Here is a 25,744-nt window from a genome sequence, read left to right as displayed (position 1 = left end):
TTTTTTACATTACCCATGTAGTTATACACAAGCATTTGCTGCGTATGTTGCAAATGCTCTTTAAATGCTTTCTTCATGTGAAAACCCACTGATTTTTCAAACCCAGTTGCAAACTTTTTTTATATTCAAGAAATTGGTAGGTTTTGTCTTCATTAATAAAAAGAGGAAAGATTAGATATTCCTATTTTGAGTTTCATGTAAGGAAGTCTGCATGTATTTGCCGGTTTTAAGAGATAAATACAAAAAAATTTATTATATGAGAAATATGAAATGCCATTTTAATATTTAGCTATATTCTGATTACTCACATTGCATAATGAACACAATTTAAACTACACGCTTTTCTCCTGGGAAAAGCAGTAGATATCAGTATAACAGTACCAAACCCAGGCAGCATTTACATCCTTTAAATAGAGAAGATTTTATATTCTGCTATTTGTTACAGGATTCCTGCTTCACCAACTCTGAATTTAAACCAAAGTAAGATGTGAAAGACTGGAAGGAACCTGACTTTTCAGAAGCTTCTATATAAAGCAGTCATTCCTATTAAGCAACATTTGTGTGTGCACGTATGTGTGCACATGTGCAGACACAGAATAGAGTGTGGTCTCACAATTACTGGAGAAGGAAGAACAGGGGAGAAGCTGGGTAAGAACATAAGACACTATTGCTGCAAAGCACCTGGAGTAGCAAAGTTACAACATCCTATACTTGTTCTGCAGAAAGTATTAGGATGTAAGTTCAACTACAACATTTTAACCTTAATACATTTCACAATTATTTACATTGGCAACAACTCCAGGTGCCAATCTGCTGAGTTCACGGGCTACTCTTCAAACAGCTGTTAAGGACATAGCTCACAGTTTGCTTATGATGGTTTTACTCTCATACATAGCTTTACTAATTTCCACATTTATTAAAATAAAAATGCTTATAATTTTCAATCTTGGTTAAACAGAGACTTGAGTTTTCTTTACCAACCTTCATTTAGAGAAAAGCCTAGCAGTTATACAGTGCTTTGGAAAAAAAAAAAAACCTCAAATGCTTGGGATTTGTATAATTAGTAAATAATTTAGAATGATCTCAGCTTCATTCCTCTCTGGTCTGCCACATCTCTAAGTATGGTAAAGCATGGTGAACAGATGCATTCCATCATACAGAAAATAAAACATGCTTTATAATACAAGTGTCATTCTAAAGATGTGCCTCTAGCCCTGAACTCAAACAAACCAGCAAAGCTTATGTAAAACTCAGCTACGTGCTTCACATTCAAGTCAGAACAAAATCACATTTGTTTGCATCAATAATCAAATGGGAAGCTCCTGATTAAAAATATTTATATGGAAGCAACAGAACAGCTGGATGGGCAAAGCCACGTAGCAGCAGGTAAGGTTACAGTGAGACAGACAACATAAATGGTTACCTTGTTTTTGATTCCTCTGGATCATTACTTACACATACTACGGCTTAAAAATGGTAGCACAGTTTCCCTGCCCCAAAGGGGCGAGGGAGTGGAAAGGCCCCACATCACTTCTCTGTCCTTCCAACCCTTAACAAACTGTAAAGGTTTGGTAAAGCAGTTGGGTGTGCAGACTCTGTGCTGCTCAGAACCTTCACTGTTCTCATATAGCTGTCCTGCAGGTCACATACTCCTCATCCTATTACCTAATCACTGGGCTTTGCCATTCAGCAGCCTCTGAGGTTACAGAATTTCGTTGAGCGATGGAATCTTTCAGTAGTGAAACCAACTATTGCTACCTCTTTGCACAGGTGACTTCCCAACTTTACATAATACCATGTTATAAATACGCAGGCCTTGGCTATCCAGGAAATAACATCATGCTACTATTTTCAAGTAAGAAGACCATTTAAAAGAAAGCTGCCTAGGCTTTGGTAAGAATTGAAATATGCTAAGAAACAAGATATGAAATAGCAAGCATAGACTGTCCAAAAATAATCAACATGCAGCTGAATTTGAAAAGGCGCTGCAACCAAGACAACAGCCTGTTTTAAGTGAGGTCTTGCACATGTTTGGCTAATGTTTATTAGGGAAAAAAAAGCTTATTATTACAAATAAGATATAAAAAAATGCTTTTATGAGAGGGAAAATAAGCAAATAATTTTGAAGGGTGTCCAAAAATTGCCATTTCCTTTTCAAAGGGAGGGGCAAAAAACCCCAAACAAACCAACCCCAGGAAAAAAAGGCCATTGTTGGATATTTTCAAGTGAATCTCAGGACAGAGCTTGGTGTGTCTGTTTACTGCTCTGACATGCAGAGTATTGTTAAAGAAAGCTGATGGATATGTTAAGTGCTCTTTTTTCTGAGGCAGGCTTGAGATTTGTTTTTGCAAATGATATAAGATGTTAGATTCTGCTAGAGGTCCCCTCCAAAGCTATCCAACCAAGACAAATATGGCAGAAATACACAAAAAAAAGAAGGAAAAAGTAATGGTGATTAGAAATATGGGTTTCTAACATGCAAAAGACAAAAAGCTCTCGCTTTATTCAGTCAATGGAGTATGTCCCAGAGTTTTTGCTTATGCCTTTTAAAATCAACATTTGATGAAACAAAGGCATGATGTGAGAATAACGGCAAACTTACTAGGTATATGTTTTAGTCTTTATTCTGACCAAAATGTATAGATGGTAAGGGAAAAATGAAGCTGTCATTATGAGGCAATTAAAGTAACTAAATTCTTTTTAAATTCTTTTAATTTTTATAAAAAATACAAAATTGGTTACATGTGTGTCTTCATCACCATATCTGGTACAAAGAAAACTGATTTGAATTACAATGCAAGTGCATTGTATGAGCAGAAACAAGACGTACTGACAGTGGTAAGTTGTATATTAGACTACTGATGATGTGTTGAATAGCAAGAGCAGAAGTTAAAACTCAGAGATGCTTAACTACAGACCTATAGAAAGATGTGCTGTTGAACAGAGAACAGATACAAAAACAACTGAACAACAACCTCCTGCTCCATCACACAGTGCACAGCTTATTTAAGTTGCTTGTAATTATTAAGAATGTACTGACATTGTCTGATTGATCCCTGGGTTTAAAAAAATAAACTCTAGTTTTAAAAAAGTGAAGAACAGTTTGGATAATACTTACTTCAAACATTCTAGCAGCTGTACATCGAACAAGAGCAGAAGTATGGACAACTCCATACCACAAAACAGTTAACAGTAGCTCATGATAAGCTGGGTTTGCACTAGAAGAAAACAGTTGGGCAGTTGATCAAACAAAAATACTCCCAAGCCCTGGATATGTTCTTTACCTAAAAAATGCAGTCTTAAGAAACTCCTTGTTCAACAAGTCTAAAACTCCAGAGTTTACCTTTTCTGAAGGATACAAAATACATATCTCATTCTGAAAGACTTGCAATATGCTACAGTCTAGAAAATATGTTCCTTTTTAGAGTTAATTAAAAGAACCCCCAGCTCAATTTTAAGAACGCTATTTTCAATGAATTATTATATTGAATGCAAATACATATCTAGAACAAATGACAATAGTATGGTAAATACAAAATTAATTTCCATTGTATTCTCAATGAGTTATTTTTGTGGAAATTTTACGTTTGGATTTTGACGTTCCTCTTTTACATATCAGATTTTTTTTCCCTGCTACATTTTTAAACCTAGAAATTACATTTACATGAGGGGAAAAAAAAGCAAGTACAGCCTTCATTCACCCAAAGCATCACCGTTACTTACAATTACAAATAGATTAGCAGCTTTTAATTAGAGTTACTAATGTATTTATATGTAGTCAACCCCAAGGTATATTTTTTACCCTAGTTCCACAAAGGAAGCTTTCAGGCTATCAAGAGGAGCATGGGACAGTGAAAGCATGGTCATTACATCTTCTAGGAATCCAACTAGCAGCTTGCGGTCTTCTTCCTGAAAGAAGGGAAGAAGGGAGTACAGTGATGAATGTGCTGGAAGAATTGCTGAGGTTGTGATGGCAACATATGGAGACAAACTATGGAAAAAAAAACCCCCAAACAAGATCAAGCATTTAACCATTTTCTTAGGAACTTCAAAAATGTGGTTAAAGAACAAGAGCTTTTCAAAGCAAACACACGAAGAGGTTGTGTTTCTTCAACTAAGCACATACTCATGCATAAATTCTTTTATTAAAAAAACTTTTAAGAACAGTACTTCAGCACATTTATGACTCCTGAAAGTTTTTAAGTCATAATCCACTAGAAAATTGTAGTATTATGAAGAATTTCTTTTTTTCCTGTAAGATATGCATACACTAGAACTTGACTGCTTGTTGGTGGAGGATTAGGTAATATTTATAGTGTGTTTGTTTTAGTACTAGGTAACATTAAAATCTTAAGACTCCAACTAGGCTTCAAATGGCCATTTACCTGTTTCATTAAGTTTTGCACCATGATGTTTGCAAAGTTCATAGTTAAATGGGCAAGAAACCGTTCCAGGAATAACAGAGTTTTAACAGAGGGACATGGTAACACATGATCTAAATATGCATCACCACCTGACTAGAAAACTTTACTTGTAGATGTATTTACAGCTGCTCATTCATCTACCTACCTTCAACACACAAGAACATTAAGTTTGCAATGAACACAGTCACATTTAGGTATTTTTTTAAGCAAGTTTTGCACACTATTATACATTTAACAAAGAAACAGAACCCCAAACCTACCTGAATATAACACGTAAGGACCCCTGTTGCATAGATGGGAACTGTGGCTTTTGTTAGCACTCCATTACCTGCTGTGGAATCTAATGAAACACAGTGAAGAACTGGGGTTTTATACATACATACGAGTACAGAACCTACATATGATATATAGTAGACTTATGTGTGTGTATTTAAGAATTATAGATTTAAACCCCTTTTTATAGATACATGAAGAATTTATATGCATATATACACAAACGTGCTTAAATAATACTCAAGGGGTATTTGGATTTGAGATTTTTTTTTTACCTTACACACAATCTACAACTTCAAAGTGGTCCATTCAGATTAAGACTAGATTTTTCAATGTTTCACAAAGATAAATTTAAGAACTACAGCCTGAAAATGTTATTTGAACAAGAAATTGAATTTTTTTTTCCTGTTGCAGTTAAGATCAATTTACTTCAGTAAAAAGCTACTTACCTATGTTTTCCTCAGATAGTCTTAAGATTTCCTGGAACTGTGGTTTTACCTATGCAAAGGATGATGAATCCCATGTAAGAAAACCTGTTACCAGCATCAATTAACTTAGAAAAATAAAAAGAATTGCAAAACAAAGCAAAAAAAAAAAAATCTCCCAAAACACAACAATCCCTTCTCTGGAGGTAGCACGTACTGCTAAGAGTTTTTTCTTTATTTAGGTAATCCTCTCATGTTTGACAATTTCCCTGGAAGTATTTTGTAACTGTGTTCAGAAGTTATTTTGTTGAGAAAAATAATATAATACCTTGATAAAAACGTTTTAGATACCATCTGTAGAAAATATTTCAGGCTGGGAAGACATCAACTTCCAATTTTTTAATCAAGTGAAGCTGGAGTACTTATGTACACCACAAAGACTTAACAGTATGTTGCTCTGAAGAAAGAAAGTTGCTAAATAACCAGAATTAGGATGATCTCTCCTACTTTCTCTGTCATTCACAAAGGAAATACAAAGAATATAGTTAAAAACACCCTGTCCCTGGTTGGGCAAGATAAGAAGGCCATTCCAAAACGACCAAAACCAGAAAAGGACACAAATAGGGCTCTAAAGATAGCAGGTTTAAATGTACTCATGGAAAAGCATCAGTGTGACATAAAAAATATAAACGGTCACAAAGTGTGGGTGTTCTGGCATACTGTAAATATAGATAATATACATTATCAAGGTACTCTTTAGGTAGACTATTTAAGGTAATAGCTTACCTTAGTGTTTGTAAAAATTTTCCCAAATGTCCGACAAAGTCTCCAGAAAAATTTAGAGAACTCATGGACACAGGCAGTTGATGCTACATTGATCTTGCCAACTATTTCTATAAGCTGTGGTAGCCTAAAAATCAGGAGACAAAAGGATATTAAACACTACTCTAATTTTTTGCTTTTATCCATTTACAGTTGTATAGATTTACTGCTTATATTAATAAATACATGCACACAGAGAGCACTATAGGTTCTAATAAAATTAGCTACATGTTCTTTACAATTCCTGACCAGTGAAGAAAGCAAGGGTTTAAGTGCCAGAAAAGTCTGACCCATATTTTCAAATATTTGCTGCTATCATGAGATAGTCAGAACACAACAACCTTTACTTCACAAGAGACTTAACTATACCAATGCAAAAATAAAAGAAACAAGTTTTCAGAGCAAACAGCTATCTACATGTTCTGCTAGACTTGATATTTTCTGAATAAAATCAAAGATAATTCAGCATGAAAATTAAAAAGCCTAAAATAAAGTTTTCCTCTTTAGTAATTCTCAAATGCAATCATTCTTCGCATTATTATATTCAGTAATTGTTAAACATAACCATGCTTAAGAACTCTGAACTTTAAAACGTGTCAAAATTAGGTATCCTAAGACACAAATTAACTCACAGCTGATTGACTACCCATAGCAGAGTCTCCCAGCCTGTGGTGCCCTCATGTTCTAGCTGATGGTCGTACAGCTGCAGCAACACAGCCAACTGTTCGCGGCTTCCAATGATGACGGCGACGTCCTGAAGAGGTGACACGGGTCGGGGAAACCTAGTGACTGTACCAGCAGGGAACATGCAACCACAAATGAAAGATGAAAACACCATGGAGGTGACATCAGAAACAAGAGCAGAACTCATTAAGTGCTTTCTCTATAAGGTTATCAATTTGCTTTTTAAAAATCAGTGAGTTAAAATCATCTCTGAAGAGATTATGTAACCCTCAGTTAAAAAAAGAAAATACGAGGGAGATTATATTATTGTTATTGCCAGCACAGCTTGAGCAAGGTCAAACCCTGCCTGACCAACCTAACGGCCCTCTATGATGGAGTGACTACATCTGTGAACAGGGAAGAGCTGCAGATATCACCTGTCTGGACTGCTGTAAAACCTCTGACAGTCTCCCAAAACATCACCTCTAAACTGAAGAAATATGAATTTGATGGATCGGCTTTTCTGTGAATGAGGAATTGAACGGATGCTCGCATCTGGAGGATAGCAGTCAATGCCTTAATGTCCAGATGGACATCAGCGACAAGCTGTGCCTCTCAGGGGTCCATACTAGGACCAGTAGTGTTCACCGTCTGCACTAATGACACAGACAAAGGGATCGAGTGCACCTTTGGCAAGTTTGCAGATGACACCAAGCTAGCGGTGCAGCGACACCTAAGGGACAGGATGCCAAGACTGAGGGAGGGACCTGGAGAAACTCGAGAAATGGGCCCATGAGAACCTCATGAGGCTCAACAAGGCCAAGTGCAAGGTGCTGCACCTGGGTCAAAGCAATGCCCTGTGCCAGTGCAGCCTGGGGGATATGAAGGGATTGAGAGCAGACTTGGGGGGCTGTTGAGTGATAAAACTGGATGTGACCCAGCAATATTTGCTCGCAGACCAGAAAACCAACACTATCCTGGGCTGCATCCAAAACAGCACAGCCAGCAGGGTGAGGAAGGTGAGTCTACCCCCTCTGCTTCTCCCTCATGAGACCCCACCTGGAACACTGCATCCAGCTCTGGGGTCCTCAGCACAGGAAACACATGGACCTGTGGGAGCAAGTCCAAGGAAGGCTACAACAGTGTGAACAAAAAGAGGACCTCTCCTATGCAGAAAGGCTGAAAGAGCTGTGCTTGTTAAGCCTAGAGAAGACTAAGCTGAAACCTGAAATTTTTGAATTCCTTATTTAAGTAGTAACCATCTTCAAATTATTCAAGTCCGCTAAATGAGTCTTATCACAGCACGTTAAGCATTTTCAAAGGAGTATCAGACAGTAAATGTACCACTAGCTGCTTTCCAAATTTTCTTTCATTACCCTTTCTTTGCATCTTCACACACAGCACCTATTATCAGCATATGGCAGGTATTACCAACAACATCTTAAAAAGCATTTGCAATAGCAGAAAACACTCCACAGGCTAGGATTGCTGATCTAAGGACAACTTCACCATTAGGCCATTCAGTCAGAGAACGGTTTGGGTTGGAAGGCACCTTAAAGATCACTTACTGCCATGGGCAGGGATACCTTCCACTAGACCAGGCTGCTCAAAGCTCCACCCAGCCTGGCCTTGAACACTGTCAGGGATGGGATGGTCTTCTAGGATATTACACAGAGAGATAACAGATGGTGATGCTGCTGCATTATGCTGTGTTTCTCCCACTCCATAAATTTGTAAGAATTAACTGAAACTGAGGCCACCCTTTCTGAGCTATTGTAGACTATTAATGGAAATCAGTTCTTTAGAAAGTACAACCTTTAGGAAGTACAATTAAAAATTGCTATGCTTTATAAAAGCTTCTTGTAAGGAGTGGAGAAAAAGAAATTTTTTTTTTTTTGTGATAATCAGGTATCTCAAGCATAGCAAGGGGTGAAAAAAGGAAGCATTACTTAAGAATTTGCCAAATTGAAAAAAAAAAAAAATTCCACGTATCAGAAATTAATAATTTACCTTCTATTTGTGGTACTTCTCCCTGAAGTTTAGCCTTGCTTGTAAAAGGTGCATTCTGTAGCACCAGTGCAAACAGTGAAGGAATCAATGACTGCAGGGCAGACAGATACATGTGGAGCTTATGCTCATCCAAGCCATGGTCTCCTTCCTGAAACAAACAGGACATTAACTTGGAAGTTCTCAGTTTGGATGATCTGTTCCTTGGCAAGGAATTCCCTGGCAAGGCATCAACACATCTGTGATGAGCTTCTACCCAGACACACTAATTATAAAGCAATTTAGCCTAATCATAAGCATATTTCATCACTCTTAAGCCACCTCTACTCAAAAGATTGAGGCAATACAGCCTTTGGCATTTAGCAGTTCATGCCAATGAACTGATATTTTGAAAGAACAATTTTCAGCACATTTTGGGAATGCAGATCCTTTGCCTCAGAGACCAAGGCATCTAACTGAATAAACAAGTCACCTGTACTCTGAAAGCAAGCATCTTCTTTCAGTGTTAGATAGTTACGAGACACACGATTTTTCCAGGACTTCTAAGATATCTATCAAATGAAATGCACAAACTGGATCATAACTGGAAATGACCTAACTTAACCATTCAAATCTACCTCTCTTGCTTATTTGATAAAAACAGCAGTTTACTAAAATCTACACATATTAAACATGGGGCAAATGCTATTAGGCTATAAAACAAAAGCATATTAAAGAAGAGTATGTTTAGTTTGGGGGAGGTTTGGTTTTTCCCTCTTTTTTTTTTTCCTTCTCCCAAAGTACAAGTAAAGGATACAAAGAAAATTCTCAAATGTAGAAACAACTAAGTACATACCCTGAGCAATTTTTCAATTTTATTAAGCAGTGTAGGTATAAGATGGAACTGTAAATTTCCCAGTTCTGTTGTCCAGGCAGCGTAAGCAGGTAGAAATACCTGATGTGTTGCACTAACCACACGTTCTGAAGGGTCTCCTAAAGCTGAAAGCAGCAGCTCAAAACCCTGGTAAAAGACAGTAAAGAACACAATTATTTCACCAAACCTGACATACACATTTTACCACTCTGCCTTCAAAAACTCAAAGAGAAAGGTTCTTTATTTTCACTTATCTGAAACATTATTGGGCAGCATTAAGCTGAACTACAGGTATGCTTTGTTGCAGCAAACGAACCTGTGTTAGTAAGTCATGATATCAAACTGGCTAATAATATCAGGTGGGCAAGTGAAGTACTATGTTCTTAAAGGCAAATTATGTAATATTAGAGCAGCTTCTGTATAAGGATTACACCTGAAATTCTAATGCTACTTGTAGTTTTTCTGTTTTGCCTTGGTGATACAGTAAGACCAACAGTCATATAAAAAAATCGATTTTTAAAAGTATCTCAAAAGAATTAATAAAAATGCAGGAATTTAAACAACCCTCTATTATTATACAACCTCCTTCATTATTCCTGAAATATCTACGGAAAGCATTTTATACATATAGAACCCAAACCAAATTATACCTGTTGATATTTATCTGGATCATCAATATAGCCCATAATGATGCCAAGGCTTTTGATCACAGCTTCTCGTACCAGATCTGCCTTATCTTCCATTAGCATTTGTTGCAGCATGGAGAGTACTAATGAACTACGAATTTCCTTCTGTTTGTAAATGAGAAACATATTTGTTAAATTCAATGAAATAAGAAATGTGGGTTTGTATCAACTATTATAAAAAGTTTCCACTTCTGCTAGTGCTCACAAACAAAATCCCTTCCTCCAACCATAAATTCCTTTATATTACATGTTCAATTTTCACAACAGAAGACAAATGAATATAAAATGTCAGTAGCTTCATTAGAGAGACTTTTATCCTATTAAGCACAGAACTAAGGTCCTTTCATTTGCGTGGAACCAAAAATAACAGCAGCAAGACTACTATAAGCCCAGACTTAAACTCAGTAATCACTGCATTGCTGAATGGGGTTTTAATTTAGGTTCCCCTCCTCCCACCCTTTCTCTGAAGCTTCAAATTCTAGTTTACCACTGACATAATTTTGCTGCTTCTTCTACCTGGCAGCAGTCTTGATGTAACATTCCACAGTGTCTGAAGAATGCTGCAGTTGTGTGCCAATTCTTTTTTCATAAATTGTTTCCTTAATTGATCCTAATTATCTTTTTTCTTTACCTCATTTTTACTGAAGTGAGTATTCATACTGTTTTTAGAAACATTTTATAGCTAGACTAACCTGTACCTCTTTATAACAAACTATCTCCTTGAAGTGACTTAGTGAATCTCATGTGTGATATAAAGTAGAAGACAATGTGACTGTCTATGCATAACATACACACTTGGTAAGGTTTAAAATCATAAAGGATGCTTACATTATGCATCAGATTTTTACCTTGCTTTCCCTAGCAGGTATTTAGAGTCTGTTAATACTTACTGGAAGGTAAGGTGCTAGAGCTCCACAGGATTCTGCCACCAGTAGCCGTCGTTCTGGGTATTTGTGGTTGATCTGGTAAAAAGAAACAGACGGACTACTTGCTTTGCAGTAACCAGCATGCAAAATGTGGTTAGAATGAACTGCAACAGAGGGATGTGCCTGCACCTCTTCCATAAACGCTGATTGAGCTCATTGAAGTTGCACTTGGGTACTAAGCAGCCTCAAATTCTTGTATTGAGGTATAAGGGTGAGGCAGTTGTCCGATAAGGCAGAGCTCATAGTAGGGAAGGAGTTATAGAAGCACATACATATATGAGAAGCATGCTCGTATATGCAATAAAAAGGAAAGTAGCATATGGGCTGCTGTACCCTAAAGAATCTGCGTAATTCCTGAACTAGCATGATATGAAATATTTTGTCTCATGAAGCCTTTCAGGAGCACTGTTCCTCCAAGAGCTACACAAGTGCCCTCTAGTGCTCTGAGCCAAGCAGTGTAGCAGAGCTGCCCAGGTCTTGCAGAGCCAGCAAAGTCAAAAGAAGACACCTGCATTTACATGCTATTAAATTTATGCTCTCAAGTCCAGCATAAATATGTCATAAATATGTCATACCTCGAAAAACAACTCATATTACCAAGAACATCTTGATTCTGTGATATTTCCCCTTTCTACTCAAAAGTTGCTAGAAAATTCTGCCTTACAAATTTAATATTTAATATTGACACTCCAGAAACAAGTTTGCATTCTGGTAGAGCCAGATTTAGCAGCCCATGTAATGGTTGTACAATGGAACAATGAAGTATTTCAATATACTTTGTGTATAAAAAAAGTCTATGGTAAAATGCCGAGAGTAAAAATTTTTTGATGCTGTCAGATAAAATAGGATGTGTAGCATTTGGTGCAACTGTTTCTCTCTTGCTATGAAGTGTATAGCCTTGGTGAGGCAGCCATCTCACCATGAAAAAAGACCAAAGTACTCACTGCCTTCTTTGTCTCTATTGTGAAAAACTTGCCTTCAATAGAGTCTGAGGTCCCTGAAATCCATGCCAAATTCTGGCACAAGGAAGACCTTCTGCAGAAAACTACCAGGAAACATTTGAAGAAACATTCTAAGAAATTGGACATACACTAGTCTGTGGGTCTTGATGGGGACGTACCCATGAGGGCTCAGGGATCTGTCTGATATCATTCCAAGAATGCTCTTGATAATTAAGAAAATGTTGTGGCAATGGGGGAAGCTCCTGAGGACTGGAAGAAAGTAAATGACACTGCTACCCTCAGGAAGGGCAAGACACAGAACCCATTAAAACACAGGGCAGTGTGCCTCACACGAGCTCCTGGGAAGGTGTTGGAGCAATCAGCCTTACAAAGCATTTCCAAACATCCAAAGGACAAGAAAGTGGCTGGAAATAGCCAGCATGCATTTACATAGGAAAAAAAAAATGACAACCAACCTGACATCTTCCTGAGTGAATGGCTCAGCACACTCAACAATGAAGCCTAACTCTGACTGTTCTGGTATGAAATTACTGAACTCTCTCAAGAATCAAGTGCGGAAAAGAATTTCAAAGAGACTTAAATAAACAAATTGTAAGCTTCAGGACTAAACTGAAGTCTCAAGCATGGGAGAATGTTCAGGTGTGTCTGTCATTATTCTGCATTCATTCATCAGTAGAGCACCCGTAATAATTTTTGGAAGTACGGAGATTTCAGAGATGAAAAATATTACAGACAAATAATTATGGACTGCTTTAAAACCTACTAGGCTGTGAAGGTGGTGAGGCACTGGAACAAGCTGCCCAGACAAACTGTGGATGCCAGGAAGTGTTCAAGGCCAGGTTGGATGGGGCTCAGAGCTAGAGAGTCTTTAAGGTCCCCTCCAACCCTAACTCTTCTATTATTCTGTAAAATCTTTGACTTATGTGCCATCTTTTCAAATGCCAATTCCCCACCACTGGCAACAGAGACACACATCTGGAGCTCTGCCTACCTGAGGGAAACAGCAATAACTATTTTCAGCTGGTGTAGGTGGTCTAGGGTGGCAATATAAATATCACCCCAAATATTGCAAAGACACACTGAAGGAAAAAAAACCCTCAAATTTCTGTCAGGTTTGTGTTCAGGGAAGATAAGTAGTGCATGGAAACTAAATGTAACTAAAATGCTTATTATGATTTATTTTCCTTTTGTCTTTAATAAGCACTATTCCAATTTTGGAAGCCAGTAACTGGTCACTAGATTTGAGGGACCTTTTTTGCATTCACAGAGCCTTCAACTAAACTAAGCCAGTTACCAAATTTTACCTGCAAAAGATCAGGTAGAGAGTTTACCAAGATTAGCCTGACAACTCTGAGCTCCACCAATGGAAAGGATGAATTTCCTGAGGGACCAGTCCTTTGCATCCGTAAACAGATTTTGGTTGGAGACCAAGACCATGAATCCTTCTCATGATTTACACAGCTAATGCGAAAAGTAGAAAATTATGTCTATACTAGAGTTCTCTTCTACAAATTCAAGATTCGTGACAATAAGATTTAGCTGGTATTTTGCTGGAGAAAATAATGACCTGGTTTCAGTACTGCAAACAAAGTCTGGCGAACTGCATTAAATAAGTTCACTATGACATATGACTTGGCAGTCTGATATGCTGTACTTGTACAGTTGGACTCGCTTCTCTTTTGCATCAGCAATTAGCAAGAAGTAGATGAGAAAAATGTGCTCTTACTGAGGGTGAGATAGTTTTTTTTTCAAGCACAGTTTAAATTTCATGAGGACTAAGAAAACAAAATGCTGCTTACAAAATTAGGCAAAAATACAGAATTCTTCGTATGGCTCCTTTCAAACTACTACTGTCATGAGACCTTCACTTAATCAACAGATACATCAGTCATTCACAACAAGCACAAATCATACTCCTACTGTCAGAAAGCATTAAGGCAATTAAAGCTTAGACCTCATTGTGAAACACGGATTGCTGTGTTCTGCAAGGAAGAGTAGGAAACTACCAGACCAGAAAGACTCTGCCATCAAAGCAGGGATTCCCACTCCATCATGGCTTGGTTTTCATTACCTTTTCAGGCAATGATGAACTCCCTTTCCTTCACTGGTAGGAAAATACAACACATTTTCAACTGAACTCATGTTGTTCTGCTTCTATGCCTCAGATGAAATAGTAAAAACATTTCTGTTTGCTTGTTCAGTTATTTCTATTAATTTGGAGTATCTGTGAAGATCACTATTATTCTACGAGTGACACATAAGTTTCAGGCTCATCTCACAGGTGCCCATCTATAAGAGGCTTGCTTATGAGTACTTTGGTCTTTGATTTTCTGTTTAACAATTTAATCTAGCTGAAATGTGGACAATGCTCCACGGACTTAATACAACAACATAAAAAAAAATTGGCAAATAAAATCTTTGAATGAAAATGGATTTCCAGCAGGCTGAAAGATACAGTTAAAATTATAAAAATACCTACCTAGCAACATATTACATGACACTGATGATGAACATGTGCTTATCTACACTTCAATATAACAAGCTTATTCACGTACAAACAGATAACTAGAATTTCCAGATAGTATTTAATAAGCTTTCTGCTTCTGAGGTTTTTTTTAAATGTTAGATAATACATGATGAGAACAAAGAACATCCAAACATCTTTTTGAAAACCAAACCAAAAAACCTCCCCCTTAAACAAATAAAACTCAAGTTTATGAACTTTTAACTAATTTTGGAGCATAAAGCAAACTATAATCAGTTACCTGCTCCCAACACTGCGGTAAAAGTTCAGCTTCTACACGTGTTGGTCCAACATGTCGGGCAAATGCCACACACCCAGTCAGTATCATCTGTCTGAAAATACAAATTTAAAGCTTTAACCTGTTTATAAAGTTTTATAATATATAATGTATTTTCTTTAAGTGACGAAAAGCACATGCTGACAGGCAATAGGTCACTGCCCGTAGTGAAGATTTCACACCATCCACACTGACTTAAAGATTAAATATTAAATTGAAAGCCACTAATATCCCTGCTCATTGCAGGGTGGGGATTTGCTTACATGACCTTCAAACATCCCTTCCAACCCAAACTATTCTATGGTTTTACCTTGTTTTATATTCAAAATGCCTTTCCCAAAATCTTGCAGATGCTCAACTCCCATAAACCAGTCTGAGAATCTCTGATTTGGATATTTCTGATTTTCTCAAGTCTGACACTGGGAGTCAGACTAAATCTCTCATTTAATTCTTAATACTGAATACTATCACGCAGGAAAAGGATCTAAACTACCTAATACTATCACACCCATCAGTATTTTACTAAAGTCAATTGATTTTATTTAGAAGCATTTGTGAGATTTAATGAACTTTCTTCAGAGCAAGCAGCTTATTTCTTTTATGACATAGTTTTGTATAATTCTAAATTGCAAGTTACTGTTATCTCTCACGAAATACTGGACTTCACTCTTGTGAGAAATCTTCTAAAGCCCACTAAAGAATGAAAGCAAGTAATCAACCAGTAGTATCTATGATCCCCTGTTATTTGTATTCATATTCTTATATTTTTCTACCTTTCATTAAAGTTTGCAAGAAACTGCCATTGTTCCATCAATTTCATAGGCACAGAGGTATATTTAAAATTTCAGCAAGATTGTACCAAACTGGCATTTGTGATATTTTATTTAATGAGTGTCTATCTTGCTAAGATGTTTTTATTTCTATTCTTCCTGTTGATAGGATTGGAATAATACCAACTTTGCATACAATTCACCAATTCTCTTTACCTTTAGTGCCTACATGAACTCTTAAATACCCAGTTTCAAATGATAATGTGTGGACATGAAACTCAATTTTATCACCTCCTCAGTAAGATTAGGGCACTACTCAGTTTATTATTATTACTCCGTGAAATGTAAGCCAGAATTAATTTGTTGCAATTTTAGTGTCATGTCTAGACTCCTAAATATTTTCTAAATCAATAGCATCCCCTTAAGGTTGAAAGGCAGAGATTTCTACCAGTTATCTTTTAATCCCTTAGAGAATATACTCCATCAAAAAAAAGACTCATTCACTTCCAGAATTTTGTAGGAGAAAGATACTATCAAATTTTTTTTTACATCCCAGCATTCTTTAGGGCAACAATCAGAGCCAGTTCTTTTGTTTTGTGTTGTGTGTGTTTGGGTTTTTAACCTCTCTACTACCACACTCAGAGAACTTGGCCTTCCATCAAGGTAAAAAGTAGGGAGAAAACAAAAATGCTTAGATAAGACTCAAAAAACCAACAACTGATAGCAACATGGAAACAAAAGCCTGTGGTAATTCTGAGTTCTACTGCAAACAAGATAGGCATTGGAGTTACAATTTTCGGTTCTATAGACTGCACCTAATCACAGAACTGGGCAACAGAATATACTTTTTAAAGCTATTAGAAAATAGCAGAACATAGTAATCACTTGAAATTTTCTGCATTAGAAATGGGATAAACCAAAATATTTTTTCTTAAATCAAAGTTTTAAAAAAGTTCCATGAAATCTCAAAATTAAGTCAGAGTTCCTTTTGTGCCCTGCCTACAGGGATGAGAATTTAAAGATATTTCAAAAATATTTTAAAATAAGGTTTTAAATATTTTACTGCAACCATTTTGACAGCATATGGTAACAGCATTTCAGGGAAAGGAAAGTTGTAATGATCTCAATAAGAGGCCATTGAAGCAACATTTAAATCTTGCCCTATTAGAGTGAAACATTAATCTCACCTCTTCATGGCTCATAGCCTCCAAAACTAACATAGTTGTACAAAAAGGAGGTTATGTGAACTCATTTTTGTTTCTTTGCAGAAGAGAATTTGACAGGCATTTTTAAAAGCTGAATGGGACATTAATGAGCAAAGCCATGAGGATAAAAGTGGCCTTGTTGAATATAATGTTAGCGTGCAAGACCACAGAAGTATGCCAAGCACCAAAAGGCATCTCCCATGGGCAAGAGGTATAATCCAGGCTTTCTGCATAAATGTTAGCATACTTCAGATATTCGACACTGTAAAACAAAACATTTCTTTTAATGGGTTCATTCTTTGAAATGCCACATTTCAGTGTCTTGCTTTTAGCAAATTTAAACTGTCAACTAATCAGCTGCTACATCAAGGTATAATGTGGCGGGCCTGTACAGAGCAGCAGAAGATAAACAAGTAACGAGAATTAACATCATTGTTCCGGTGATTAAACCTGAATATCTTCGCTCACTTCATATTGCACAAGACTGCTAAAATACTATTTAAATTTATTTAGATAAAAACAAAGCACGCATAATACACTTCCATACAAATCTCTAAGTATAACCCCCCTTAAATTCTGAGTATTTTCTATTTAGTTACTACTCAGAATCTCTTATTTGATGGAATATTAACTGGTTTTCCATCAGATTATAGCACCTTTAAAAGCAATTACTATTTATATGTATGCAAATGTATATTATGTATATGCATGCTTTGTCCTGGAGTTTATGGCAGACTATTTTTCCAAATTTCTCATGAAAACAAGTTATTTTTATATATAAATCCTTAATTCACAACAGAATTTGAACAAACTCAAGGAAAAAAGCTTCTTTCTTAACTGCTGGAAAAGACATACCTGATGCACCTACAGGGGAATATGAAAAGTCTGCTTGATAGACCACAATTAATCACAAGAGACTCCAAGTGACATGTAATTTCCTTCCAACCACATATTATTTCAGCTTCTCAATCCACATGGGACACTCAAACCATTTCAGAAGCAGATTTCCAATGACTATGAAGTAGAACCAGGACTGCATCTTTTTGTAATTTCAATCTGCATGGTGCTACTATGCTACAAGTTGCTTTTGTTTATTTAAGCTTTTTTTTTTTTGTCTCCAAAGCCACGGCTTTCAATTACACCTAATCTCTAAATTTTACCATGGGAACGGTTTAGAAAAATGCCTGAACACTTCAGTTTTGGAGAGCCTCCAAAAGAAATGCTTTCCACCTATTTCATAAAGCCTATTTTGTCTGAAGACAGCCTAGAGGAACAACAGACACAGATACTTTCCAAAACATCTCTAATGAAAATAATGGAAGAGCTACAGATCAAACATGAGAAGTTGTTCCACAGTTAAGAGAAGGAAACATACCAGCTTGGGTACTGTCTTTCAACCTTAAGGATATTCTCATCAAGATCAGTACAAAGTCAGATTTCCTGAGCATTAGGGAAGAATTAAATTTATAGAACAAAAGGTATAATTTGTTTCAGAAACTTAAACAAAATGAAATAAAGTTCTTGAAATAAAGTTCTTAGCACTTGTCAGACCTAAATCACTGCCACATTCTTCTGAGTTTTTTTATTGCTACCATAGTAAAGAGCGATACATAGAAAGAGCACTATCCTCCCCAAAGAAATGTGGTGGTTATCTGAAGAAACATGTCACCAAGTCAGCTTTTAAAAAAAAAAAAAAAAGCTGTTTCGATTTCTATATCAACCAGTGCTAAGAATTATGATGTTAAAGATAAACTTTAATAAGTTTTGTTAAAATTAAGTTCATCTTTAAACAGAAAAAGGAACTGAAGTGTTACACTGTAGATTACAAGCACATTCTTACCTTTCAGTAACTAGGAAGTACAGGTCATGGAAATGGAAAGCCCTGAACTTGGCATAAATTTGTCAACACTATATAGGCAAAATACCAGCTTAAATGAAACTTGTTTAATGCTACCCAGTAATATCTGATTTCTATTAGTTCTACTGCTTGTGCAGACAAAGAAGTTCCTGCTTGTCCCACACCACACAAGCACAAACACACCTTTGCTCATCATCTGGTCGTTTGATCAAATTGAACAGGATGTGCAGAAGCTGATCTCTCTCTTTGGGTTCAGGATGGAGGCAGGCTGTACACAGTATGAGTGGGATCAATTCCTAAAATGTTGTGGGTAGGGGAAAACCAAACAAAGAAAAATTGCTTTGGGTATACATTGATCAACAGCAAAAGAAACTAGAGAAGATAAATCTAACATCACATAATATCAAAACAGTTAGAAAATATACTTTGGAGTCGTGATGTTGTATTAAGTGACGAAGTGAAGATCTACAAAAGTTAGAATTATTTTCCTGCTAGGAAAAATCAAGGGATAACCAACACATAAAATGAAAAGCTCTGCAAAGATTACAATTAACCTATGCAGGTCACCTGTAACCAGAATCAGAGGACAATCATGGTTTCAACTGTTTTCACTACCTACTGAACTGAAGCTCCACAGACATCTATGGAACAAAGCTTCGATGAAGAAATGCCACGGACTTAAAGATTAAAATTTCCAATTAAGCATCCACACAGTTTTGTGCACAAGTTTGAAAAAATGAACATTGAGAAAGGTACATTGGTAAAGGTGACTGCAGACAGATTTTGTGTTGACTGACAATTATCTGATTTTTGTAAAGTTTCTATGACTTTTTTTTTCCATACAAAAGCAATTTATGAAGCTGAATTTTCTTTTTGGAGCAATTAAAATCCCTTAAAGGAACAAATTACAAAGAAAATACTGCATAAAATACAAAGAAAAAATATAAGGATCTTCATAGTGAAGACCTCCTCCTTTCTAAATATGCCTATAAAGCCCATGGTATTCATTCCCAGAAGAAAAAAATGTTGCTAAAACCTTGTCTGGAAGTCCCTTCCCTTGACCTTGCTGATGTGAGCTTTTACTCCAAGTGAATTGGAAAGCCAGACAGTTTTCAGGTATTTTAGTATCTTAGGGACAGAAATATCACACTGAGAGGTCAGGAAAAAAAGAACAAGAAAAACCTCAGTGTCAAGGAAAAAACATGGGCAAGTAATCTGGAGATTACCTTGCATACCTGCTGTGTACTTCAGAGCCATTTTTAGCAGAAAGACTTTTTGTGAATTATTAAGTTGCAACAAATAAGCAGGTGACAGTGGAAAACACAGCTAATGTTAGCAGGAGAGATTATACAAAACCTGGAAAAAAAAAAATCTATGGTTGTTTAGAATGACTTGGCAGGCAGGTGCAAATCTCTTGCAGATATTCAGAGACCTAATCGTTATGTTCCTGTGGACCTGTGTAAACACCACTGACAACATCCTCATTGCTCAACCTATATTTTCCTAAACAGCAGGCGCCATATTTATATTAAACATAGAACAAAACTTCATTTTAGAGCAATGTCTAAGCTAGTCAACTCTTGACAGGGTTATTATTTTTTTTTTATTATTTTTATTTTTTTTCTTAATTTTACAAGAATTCTACTCTGTGTGCTATATTCCATCTCCAAAGATAACCAAGCCACAACTTGAACTGTATTTTAACATTCTGTGATTCTGGAAGATTTATTGGCAATATTTAACTCAATTATGATACTGATTAGATAATTTATGACTGAGGAGACTGCATGGAAATATCACACCTATCACTTAAAAAAAATCTAAAAGGCGAGAAGAAGAAACGAAGAATAAATGTGAAAAATTTGAACACGTCCATTTCTAAAGTACTTTTAAGAGTAACAGGGGGCTGCTTTTAAAACAAGCATTGCACAGCACGAAATAACATGAAGACTTTCATTAAGGAAACTTTATAAATTAAATTGCATGAAGAACTAAACTTTCTTCAGCTGAGAGCTTCTTTCCCTCTAGAATCTGTATGTTAGATCTAATTAGTTTTAGTTACTAAAGATTTTTGCCCATTTAAAGTTCTGAGAAGTCAGGGGATTTAACCTACTCGGCTTTTTTTTTGAACTGCATAGAATTTTCTCTCCTGCAAACACTGTTTTAATTAAAAAAGACGTGAAAGAACTTTACTACAATAATACCCGCCTTAACACCACTCTAAATACCACTATTTATACATTAAACTAAAATCTTTTAAATAGGAAATCTGCCATTTATAGATACAGAACAAAATTACTACCATAAAGAATAAAGATCATTAAAAACAAAGCTAAATAAACATGTTAATTCAGTGAAATCTAACTTTCTGAAATCTACTCTAATTTCACATTATTCAAATACTCTTGCAAGTATTCATAAGTACTCCTACGAAAAACTTTACAAAGAATAGACCCCATGAAATGGGACCTTCATGGGATTATTCTTTCATCTGTTGAAACCAACACATTGATTGCACTTTCTTAGTATGTTTGAGTACCTACTCAAAAATCATAACTGCTTACTCAAAAATACTGCTATTTCTAAAACAGTACCATGAGGTGGGTTTTTTTTTTAAGCTTGTTATGGAATTTAAGGAAGTTAATGTCTTTTCTCAGCTGAGTCTGCGTGAAAGGGAAACACCTGAGAATATTCACCTAGAAACTGCTGCCTTGTGTCTGAAGGGCTAATGAGTAACCTAGCAGCATTGACATGGGGCAGATACAAGGCTGGTTCTTTACCTTGCAGAAAGCTGGTTATTATAGCTGACGGAATTAGCTGTATTTTCTTGTCCATTGGTCACATTCTCTCATACTATGGGAGAAGAGAGTGTTCTCTGCATCGCTGCATCAGGGCTTCTACAGTTCCTTCTATTAAGGGGAGTGGAGAAACAGTGAGAAGTCTTGAACAGTGTTTTCTGTGCTCCCTACAGCCCTCAGGGACAGGAAGGTAAAACTTGAAGCAAAGGGGACTGTGGGACCAGAAGCACAAAACTGCTCTATAGAGGGACAAAACAGGTCAAGTGAAGTCTCCCAAAGACTTTTAAGGGGCAGATTCTTCTCAGGACATTCAGGAGCATTAAGAACAAAAACTAGTAGGTAGGTAGGTTTGAGCTCATTTCTTCCTGTTGCTAAGGGTCATGCCCTTGATGTAGATTTGTTTTATGAATCCCCGATTTTTCATTCTTGAAACCAGCAGAGAAGCTATAGAAGGTAACTTTCCAGTAGGACAGGGTAAGATTAGTATTTGGCTGTTTAGATTCAAGAGAAAAGTTCACAACATAGTAGAGTCATGGAGACTCTATATAATTATTAGTAATCAAGGAGTGGACTTCCAGTGCTATTTGAAATACTCTGCATTCCTTGGGAAGGAATACCACTTGTGCTGTCATAAAATAAAGCAAGAACTTAAGTTTCAAAAAAACCCCAAAACTCTCCCTCTATTTAATTTGGGATCCTTCCTAAACATCCAGTTCATCCCCAAGTCCTTTTCTCTTTTGCCTTTGAGTTCAGAACATGAATTTTGATAGTTCATGTTGGTGTCAGTCAACAGGTGTGACTATAGTGACTCTCATGACCACAGTAAGAAGAGTCACTTCCAGAGCTTTGATACTGTTTTCCCATTAAATTCCAAGCAGAGTGCATCATAACATTGTCAGCACTTGCAGCTTGATTCAATAAAACATTAGGGTGTCATAGGTCCCACCTCTACTATTGAAAAGCCAAGTTCATATCTGAGACAGTTTATACCTGTGAGCAACCCAGATGCAGAGTAGAGAGAAATAAGTTATTTTGGTTTTACTGTGAGAGAAGCTACATACAGGTGACTGATAGACAGTGCTCTGAGGCTGACCTAACACATTGCACAGGAGAACTGAAACAGCCCATCTTCCCTCTGCTCTGCTTCTGTGTAACTCTCCACATAGGTCTCTCCAAAGAAAAATACCCATTTTTCTCACCACACTGTCTCTGGACAACTTCCTCCTAACTTACAACAACTTGTTCCATTATCTTAGAAAGAGATTCACTATTTGCGTTACCAATAAAGGCAACATTTACATGGACATACAGAGTAGCTCTCTCTTCATTGTGGTCAAAAGAACATGACTTTTTGATAGTAATTAGTACCACTTAAACTATATGCAAGACAGTTCCTCCTACATATTAAAAGTATTACAACAAAATATTAAACTCTGTGGGTTTTTTTAGAGTGCACCATATGGCAAGCATCTTAGAAGGTAGCAAGGAATTTTCTGTCAGTGTTGTTTCCATCATTATAACAATTCTACATTCTACATCTTAGCTGCTCTCGCTAATTAGTGTCTTCTTGTTGGAGTGTTTATAAGCAAAATAATTATCTCAAAGAATAAATTTAACTAGTGTTAAGTGTCAAGACTAGTTACTTCAGTAAGTTCACATAAGAATGTTTTTATTACTCCTAATATTAATGTATTAATTAGGCATATAAACCAGGCTGAAATTATCAATTTTGTTAATGAGTGCCTTTTAATTTTTAATAGTCAATTCTTATATTGTGAACCAATGCTCTGTTAAAATTATTCCGTAACTTAGCCTCTGACAACAAGTAAACAAAATAAAATAATCCTAGTGTCTGCAACTAAAATAGCTGCAGGTACCAACAAACCACTGGTAGGGATTGTCTTGGGTGAGTATTTATTTGAAGTTTTTTTAATTACAGGATTAACGCATGACTCAAAACTTTGTGCTGCTAATCTTATTAATATTAAAATCACAGCTCTAATTGCCTCTCGTGGAGGGAGACTATTATTTCAGGATCCAAAGTAAGCCTCTCAGAGATCCCAAAGGGATGCTTTCACATAAAAAGCAGTGGTAGGTTGCAGGTGTGAAAAAAGTTTGTACTAGTTTGTCTGTATCTACTGTTTATTTGAAAACACATACAGAAGTTTGTGATACAACAAAACCTGGCAATTCAATTCATAAACATCCAATTCAACTCCTTGCATCCATGAACTATGCCAGCTTTATAGACAAAGTGTTGAAAGACATCAGCTTTCAAACTGGAGATGAAAAGGGTACTTTATGAGACTCAGCTATTTTGCTCTAAGGAAACTGCGTAAGATCCTCATATGGAGGAGAAGGGAACTAAAGGACTTAAAAATGGTTACATCTCATATTTCTGGAGCACCTTCACCCCCCAAACAAAGACAGTCCTGCAAGCCAAAACTAACACTGCATGTATACCAGAAAAGGACCAGCAAAAAGGCTGTGGGGTCAACACTACCCTTGTTTTTTAGAAACATAATCTACAGAAGTCTACTGCAATCTCAGTTATACAGAGTAACAAAGTATTGTAATTGTTCATTTAGATTTCTTTATTCTCCCCTATAATGTGAAATTAAAGCAGTCATCTAGAAGATATCGACAACTGACAATTTTCATGCCCCACAATTTAGGTTTATGCACCTCTATCCATATCCAACCAGACTGGAATCTGCTTGACACAACCCCTGGAAACAAACAATTAAGTATACTGCCAAGATCTGACAGTCTTCTTTTATGCTTTTTTAGCAAAGCCAATATTTTATGGCTTTTGAAGCATAAGACTGAGATGAAAATTTATACAGTAAAAAACTCAACTCTACTGTGTTTAAAGAGATATGCCCGAGAAATAAAGCATTTGGGTGATATTTATGCACAATTACTGCAATTAATGTGATTACTTTCAATCTAGAGTGGAGATCCACTGGAGTCAAGAATGGCATCAATTCAGAGCCCGAAGATTTAACATTATCTTTGCTTCAACTTTACAAATAAAAGCAAAACTCTACTCTTAACATGTTGAACTCTCAATAAATAACAGTTTATCAGTATAAGTATTTAGTACTGTATATTTGGTAGACCACTACTATCATGATTTTTCTAAGTTTGCACAACACAAAAGAAAGTTGAAGACTAACACTGGCATAATGGGTGAGATGAAAGATATAAATGATTAAATAAAAGTATTGATTAAGAACAATAGTAATAAGATATTAAGCAAAAAGTTTACTCGGGGCCAAACTCCATTACAGGACTATATACTGCAGAGTATGGAAAGTTGTACATCCAAACAAGGTTACTCTTGTTTCCTGACAAAAAAGCATTGACTTCTACATTTTAGAAAGCATAAAAAATGAGTATTGCACTGATTAGTTATTACAAAAGTTTTAAAAGACTGCTTCTCTCTAATTACATTTTAGCCAAAGGAATTTCTCTATGGCACATCTGTTAACAAAGAGAAGGTGGCTGATTTTACTTTTGCAATTTTTTGATTATTAATGTATTTTAGGAGGTAAAATGACAATTGAGAAAGCACATTCCAATGTAGATCAATTTTTATGAACCCAAGCTGCTCATTTGCAAGAAGTATTATCACAGACTGCATCCCAGACAGTGGGCTTTTTTTTTAAGAATTGGTTTTTAGCATTTTGTTACTGGTCATTGCACTTATTGTTACTTGGATTGCAACATCTCCTTTATATGTGAATGCATTCATATACAAATCTAAATATTGACATACATGTTTACGGGGAGTTAAGATAACCTAGATGCTTGAGATGAAAACAAAATTAAATCTCTATGTTGTTACATGAATTTTAATGACTATGAATTGCTTTGAGGCAGCTTTCCTGTATGATGCATTATTGATTTTACATAGTTGAACTGTTTTTATTAGTATTGAGTAGGGTGGCTGAGGGGATAATTTTAGTTGTTTCTACATCTTTCCTTCTTTGTTACCCTCCATTGGAACCTGAATACAGACACTGAAGAACAATTAAAGCTGCACCAATATAGAAAAATAAATAATTTCAGATATGTCGACTACAATATTTGCCAGAACACTTACTACTGGATCAGGTAGGCTGCTACCGATCTTAAGATGCTTAAAAGCATAGGAAAAATGCTAAAGGACAACAACTACTGAGAGACTGTCAACCTCCGCAAACTCAGTTTCTCCAAAATGAAAATGCACAGCATGTAATTTTCAGCTTAAGATTTTGCAACCCATT

The 25,744-nt window shown here is 36.2% G+C and overlaps 1 protein-coding gene across 3 annotated transcripts in view; it reads right to left on the bottom strand.

Annotated features, from left to right (window-relative positions):
- The window catches only part of RELCH (RAB11 binding and LisH domain, coiled-coil and HEAT repeat containing), a 76,952-nt gene that overhangs the window by 15,894 nt on the left and 35,314 nt on the right, over positions 1 to 25,744 (bottom strand). For 2 of the 3 annotated variants that reach the window (XM_040067374.1, XM_040067390.1), the window contains exons 11-22: positions 18,859 to 18,971; positions 14,807 to 14,897; positions 11,044 to 11,115; positions 10,118 to 10,258; positions 9,450 to 9,614; positions 8,618 to 8,765; positions 6,577 to 6,733; positions 5,909 to 6,032; positions 5,147 to 5,195; positions 4,685 to 4,764; positions 3,803 to 3,909; positions 3,119 to 3,218 (exon numbers count right to left, since the gene is read on the bottom strand). In XM_040067374.1, the coding sequence (XP_039923308.1) occupies positions 3,119 to 3,218; positions 3,803 to 3,909; positions 4,685 to 4,764; positions 5,147 to 5,195; positions 5,909 to 6,032; positions 6,577 to 6,733; positions 8,618 to 8,765; positions 9,450 to 9,614; positions 10,118 to 10,258; positions 11,044 to 11,115; positions 14,807 to 14,897; positions 18,859 to 18,971 (1,347 nt within the window). Of the gene's footprint in view, positions 1 to 3,118; positions 3,219 to 3,802; positions 3,910 to 4,684; positions 4,765 to 5,146; positions 5,196 to 5,908; positions 6,033 to 6,576; positions 6,734 to 8,617; positions 8,766 to 9,449; positions 9,615 to 10,117; positions 10,259 to 11,043; positions 11,116 to 14,806; positions 14,898 to 18,858; positions 18,972 to 19,901; positions 20,032 to 25,744 lie in introns of those variants that run through there. The other variant, XM_058421342.1, reaches the window with a different exon arrangement.

Source organism: Hirundo rustica, chromosome 1 (assembly GCF_015227805.2).
Source record: "Hirundo rustica isolate bHirRus1 chromosome 1, bHirRus1.pri.v3, whole genome shotgun sequence".
Classification (NCBI taxonomy): Eukaryota; Metazoa; Chordata; class Aves; order Passeriformes; family Hirundinidae; genus Hirundo; species Hirundo rustica.
The sequence above is the reverse complement of the archived record's forward strand: the minus strand, read 5'-3'. Positions and strand labels throughout refer to the sequence as shown.